Source organism: Octodon degus, unplaced genomic scaffold (assembly GCF_000260255.1).
Source record: "Octodon degus isolate 3935 unplaced genomic scaffold, OctDeg1.0 scaffold00032, whole genome shotgun sequence".
Lineage (NCBI taxonomy): Eukaryota > Metazoa > Chordata > Mammalia > Rodentia > Octodontidae > Octodon > Octodon degus.
Window position 1 is genome coordinate 10,752,198 of NW_004524608.1, and position 6,000 is coordinate 10,758,197.

Genomic DNA, 6,000 nt, shown 5'->3' on the forward strand with positions numbered 1-6,000 from the left:
CAAAATGACTTTCAAACACAAATGTTCCTTCTGTTTTTAAAATATAATTTTTTCCCTATTAAAACATGGCTTAGATCTTCTCCAAGTATAATAAAAGAGGCCATGGTATAATTGGAGCCGCCTCTTTTATTCTGTATTTTGCAGCCAACGGCCTTCAATAAGTTCCCCAGAGTTGGAAACATAAAGCTGTAAACTAGTTAGAGGATTCTTCATTTAACTGCTGAATTCAACACAATCGTTCAGCTTATTCTCCTGCTCTCTGTGTTCCACAGATTAAGAGCAGACCCCAGCCACCAACCTACTGCCATCACCCTCTGTCTGTCTGTCTGTCTGTCTGTCTGTCTGTCTGTCTGTCTGTCTGGTTTTTGGTCTTTCTGTCTTTATCTTCCTCTCTTTCCCCCTTCCCTCACTGTTCTCCTTTTCAAAGACTGTATTTTCTGTCCTAAAAAGATGATATTATGTATCACAACCTGAAGACAATGCTTCCCAAAATGTGTGGTGTAGATCCTAAAATTCAGGCATAATTTTAGTGGGGAAGTCACACCATTTCCTTATGAGGTCTACAGATATCCTTGTACCAGAGCAAGAAAAAAACACTGAAAATTATTTCATGATCTACTGCACACACTGTTCTTGATTCATGTTCCAGAAGATTGATTAACCACGTTCCCAGGAGAAACACTTCCCTGCCAGTATGTCTGTACAAACCAAAGTTGATTTCCAGGAAGACAGGCAGCCTTGTTGAGATGCCCTGTTCATGTCTCCATGAGTAGGAAAAGGTTCAAATATCCAAGTGATATGGAACTTTTGTTATATCAGCCCCATTTCTATTGATTCCTTAGAGGAAAGAACCCAGAGAACTAAATTTACTACTAATTCTATGGTATACAAGTCCTTTTGCATTTCATTGCTTTTCCATTAAATATGTGTGAAAAAATAAAATGCTTTCAAAAAAAACATTTTTTCTCCTTTGAGCTATTATGTCAGAATTCTTCAAAATAGAATAGGTAACATAATTTACAATTTCTGACCATATCTTAAAATCACTAAAAGGTTCTTATCCCCTTCTTTCTGTGTTGTGTTATGAAAACAGGTAAACATATCAATATAAGCTCTGCCTCACTGGACTTTGCAAACTGTAGAAAGTGTCTTACATTTTGGGAATAATTCCCTTTTTCTATGCATCTCTTTCAAGTAGAATCCTGCTTTTGTTTTAGCAAGGTCCTAGTTGGAAAGATATAGATTTTTAAAAGAGAGCTTATTTTAGTAGAAGAATTATAATTACATCCAGCTCTTAATACCTATCCTGTTTTGGGAGAGTCTATTCTGACTAGTATATCAATTATTTCTAGTTTATTTTATATGAAAAAACTACTGGTGATGTTTGATGTCAGAAGTTTCAGATAGACATTTAATTTGTCTTCATGCATATCCCCCATTCCCTTCAGTCTGTTACTCTGAGTAGTATTGCTTTGAAGACATGGAGAATCTTCTGAAAGTAATTCTGGAACTGACACATAACAATATCTCCACAGTCTTATGGAGGGTATGTTTCATCGCTGGCCCTTGCATCTGGAACTGGCCTTTTTAAATGTGGAATAGCAGTGGCTCCTGTGTCCAGCTGGGAATATTACGGTATGGAAACATTTCATAAATATTGGTGTGAAAACATTTAACACATAATTACTCCTATATGTGAGGTTGCCAGGAAAAGAAATTATGCAGTAAAATGCACCCCAGTATCATTGTGAAGAAATATAATCTACAAATGAGATTGTTCGTATGATTCATTATAATCACATTGTGATAATCAAAAATACACCCCAGAGAAACATTTTCTAAAATCTAATCTATGTTATTTTCTCTCAGAAACTCTGAGTCTCTACTGAATGACATCTTTAAAATCACAGCTAACTCTGTGCTTCTGAAGGCAGAGAGCCCCAGCACACTGGCTCCAAAGCATGGCTTTTGCGAAAGCAGGCCAGGGTCCGCAAAGTCCACCTTGCATTGCAGGTTGCAATTTCAACTCATTTGTTCCAGAAATTAAGAGAAATGAACAAAAAATGTTTGGAAGTAACTTTCTGTTCGTGTCTGTTTCTATGACTAACATCAATGCAGAAGGATTATTTGCAAGTTGATTATACAAAAAAAATTTTCTTCATCAGATCCTCTTTCCTGCATGGGAGTAAGAATGAGACAATTGTGACTTGTAGGGAATACTCAGAAGACAAAAGGTCTGTGGGATGTGGTGTGTGTGTGTGTGTGTGTGTGTGTGTGTGTGTGTGTGTGTGTTGCTGAGGGAGATAGACGATAGACTTGGGAACATATACTGATCCAGGTGAAGTCTGACACCAATGAAAGCAATAGAGGTGGTTGCTCTGGAGATTTCTTTGGCAGTCATTGCACAGGTTACCCTAGAGGCCATTCCTACTTCAGTGCTCTCTTGGAAGGCAGCGGTGGAAAAGCTTAAGCGCGGTCCTTGAAAGGAAATACTCATGTGCTCCTGTTTCTGTAGTCTCTTCCTACATTATTTATCCAACTTACTGAGGCAAATTGCAGAAATGACATGCCTAAATTGAGGCCAAAAATGTTACAAAGTAAATCAAGAATTTACCTGAAGACCTCCACAAAAGATAATTGAGGAGCAATTATTAAACTGAGAAGTCTCTTTGGTTAATAAAGTGGCTGTATAACTTGCAAACAACATATTCATATATATTTTGCAGCATCTGTCTACACAGAGAGATTCATGGGTCTGCCAACAAAGGATGATAACCTTGAGCACTATAAAGTAAGCATTTTCCTTTTCATTTAGGCTATTAATTTATTTTAAACATGCCGAACGACTTAATGTAGTAACTAAGAGTTTACCCTTTCAATTCTGGGTTCTCAAGCAAACATGATGGTCTTTTGCTTATTGCAAACCATATCACTAAAAACGACTTTTCCCCTTTTGGATTCTATTCTTTCTTGTTCCAGCTTCCTTTCCTTTGCCCAGCCCTCCTCCCCACCCCCAGCCCCACACAGCTTGAGCGGGCATCACTTATGCCTAAGGTCTCACTCATATGTAACATATGACACATAAACTTTCAGTTTTTCAAACTAAGAATCAGATGGAAGTAATGCAAATGATGATGAAAATGTGTTGCTCTGACTCTTAAATATTTATCAACCAAAGCAATACATAATTTCAGTATTGGTGCTAAGTCCATTGCACAATGATTTAGCTAGTTTTCTATTAGAACTTGCAGCAACTAAAATGTTAATTTTTCCTCTTTTCCAGAATTCAACTGTGATGGCAAGAGCAGAATATTTCAGAAATGTAGACTATCTTCTCATCCACGGAACAGCAGATGGTGAGGTTTAAGCAAGACTCTTACACATAAAAATACTGAGCCAGCATCACTTTGTTTAAGAAACATTAAGCATCCTCCTATGCCTATGATCAGGGTCAGTACCTAAGAGTCAGGGCCATTTCCATATCTGAGTGTGATTACTCACTGCTGACAATGTCAAATGCATGACTAGATAATTGTTGGTGTTCATTTCCAGGCAGTACATTGTCACTCTGTGTTTTCTGGTATTTAGCAACACTTTAATTCTCTCTCTCTCTCTCTCTTCTTTGTTGCAGATAACGTGCACTTCCAAAACTCAGCACAGATTGCTAAAGCTCTGGTTAATGCACAAGTAGATTTCCAAGCAATGGTAATAATTTTGTTTTACTCATGCTTATGAACTTAGACCTCCACGCTAAAAGGAGGAGGGTCTTATCCTATTGTTTTTAGTAAAACCTAACAAAAAGGCTGGTGAGTAAAGTGAGCAGGACATTCGCAAATAAACACTGACTCCTTTATGAACTCCTGAAAGGACCCTAGACTAGCCAGGCTGCATCTAGGGGTTCCACTTAAGTCCTATATAAAAGATAGTTCACAGATTAAATGATTTTCTAGCTCCAAGATTGGTTCTGCAATCTTATGTACACAAGTGCAGTTATTTGCTTAGAGTACCTATAAAATCTGAGTCCCAAAGCAGAGAGAAGATTTTGCTAATTCAATAAGAAGCAATTGCTGAATGTTATAGGAATTTCTGAGCTTCCAACAGTTCTTTGAGAGTGAGACAATCTTTTCATCTATATTTCCTGAGCACCTAGCACATGCCTAACCCAATACAGAAGCTTAAATATTTTCTCAGTGAATGAATGAATGAATGAATGAATGAATGAATGAATGAATGAATGAATGAGCTAATTGTCAAATTCAGGCTTTGTGAAGAAACAACTGGAAATAGAAGAAAATTAGAGAAAACCTAAAGCAAAGAAGACCAATGCTTGCTAGCCACATTGTCTGCTCTTCAGCAAATGTAAATTCTCCCCCAATACCCTATGTTAAATGCGAGTCCAGGAATGGAATTCAATCTCTTGGAAGTTTGTGTTTTTGAAAAAAAAAATTATAAAGAGGTGAGATTTTTCTGACCTTTTAAAATGCAACTCTCATAAGAAACTTAACTCAGTAAATATATGACATCATGACCATTGCTACCTTTAGTCACTGAAAACAATAATCTTTCTGGCATGTTCCAAGCAAAGGGTTTAAAGTTATACTGTCTCCCCTTTTCCTAATGTGATTTTCAACACCTATAAAGGGTGTTTATGGTTACAGTGACATATTATATTGTGAATTTTTTGCAGCAGAAAGGAATTAAATTCACAGGCTTAAAGCCTCACAGAATTTTTGAGCTACAAGCAATCTTAGGGAAAACAAATCCACAGCCTTTGTTTTTCAAATGCAGAAACCAAGCTCCAGGGACTCAAAGAACCAGACCCAACACACCAGTCCTGGAATCCATGGCGCCTGATGGTGATTCCCTAGTGTGTGGGGGTGCTGGCCTCCATGAAAGCAGAGGTCTAAAATATCATTTTAAAGAATATCAGTCATGGAGGTTAACTGAAGTTCTTTAAATATTCTTGCTCTATATGTTTATGTGAGGACTATTTAATCTATTCAAATATTCTTAGGAAGAATTTCCTGAGAGTATTAAAATATCAGATCCTGAAGTTCCAAAAATGTCAAACTTAGATGCATTTTGTGTCTGCAAAAATATTCCAAGCTTCTTTCTTTTGTATTTCAGTGGTACTCTGACCAGAACCATGGCATCTCGGGGATCTCCACAAACCACTTATACACCCATATGACCCATTTCCTAAAGCAATGTTTTTTTCCTTCAAACTAAAATCAGTGCGGATCCAAGCCAGGATCTCAAGCTGAAAACTTTGCCTTCAGACTGTTTGCTTTTATACTGTAAAACAGTGGTATAAACAAACAAATGAACATTGGTCTGAAGGCTGTTAAAAATTTAGAAGGGCTTCGAAGTTCAAACTCAATGTTGTTTACATTTTCAAGTACTGTGTAAAAGAAAAGGGAAATATCTTCTTTTTCACAAGTGCTTTATCAGCTGTTTGCATGGGAAAAAATAAAGTCAGAAGTTCAAGCGCTACTGTGTTAATGTGTTCCTTGATTTCAGGTTGAAACTCGTTGGTAGAAAGTCTGCTGGTTCTTGGTCTGGGGAGATAGCTGGGTGGTCTGCACACCTACCTGGAAAGTGCAAGGACTTGGGTTCAATCCCTGGTATCATATGCCACACCAGCCCTTCCCTGGGTGCACTGCACTGACCCTGAAGCCAGGTGTGATGGCGCACATCTGTAATCCCAGTGATGGAGAGGTTGAGACAGGAAGATCACTGTGAGTCTGAGATATGTAGCAAGACCCTGTACTAAATTAAAAAAATAAAAGATTTTTTAAATTTTTTTAAAGAAAGTCTGCTTGGCCAGGTCAAGCACATAAATAATGCTATCGCAGTGATGAAGGAAAAGAATCTAGAAGTAGTTTTAGATTTCTTTTTAATGAGAACTCTAAATGCTGCAACAAATAGCTCAGAGTAGGCAAAAGAATAGTTCAGAAAATGCAATGAATCAAGTTTGAGATGTTTGCACTCTGCACTGTC

The 6,000-nt window shown here is 37.5% G+C and overlaps 1 protein-coding gene across 2 annotated transcripts in view; it reads left to right on the forward strand.

The window, feature by feature from the left end:
* Positions 1-5,479, forward strand: part of Fap (fibroblast activation protein alpha) — a 70,901-nt gene extending 65,422 nt beyond the window's left edge. For both annotated transcript variants that reach the window (XM_012514427.2, XM_023713726.1), the window contains exons 22-26: positions 1,536-1,635; positions 2,727-2,791; positions 3,284-3,356; positions 3,632-3,705; positions 5,128-5,479. In XM_012514427.2, coding sequence (XP_012369881.2) covers positions 1,536-1,635; positions 2,727-2,791; positions 3,284-3,356; positions 3,632-3,705; positions 5,128-5,229 — 414 coding nt within the window. In that variant the 3' untranslated portion in view covers positions 5,230-5,479. The remainder of the gene's footprint in view (positions 1-1,535; positions 1,636-2,726; positions 2,792-3,283; positions 3,357-3,631; positions 3,706-5,127) is intronic.
* The last annotated feature ends 521 nt before the right edge of the window (positions 5,480-6,000 follow it).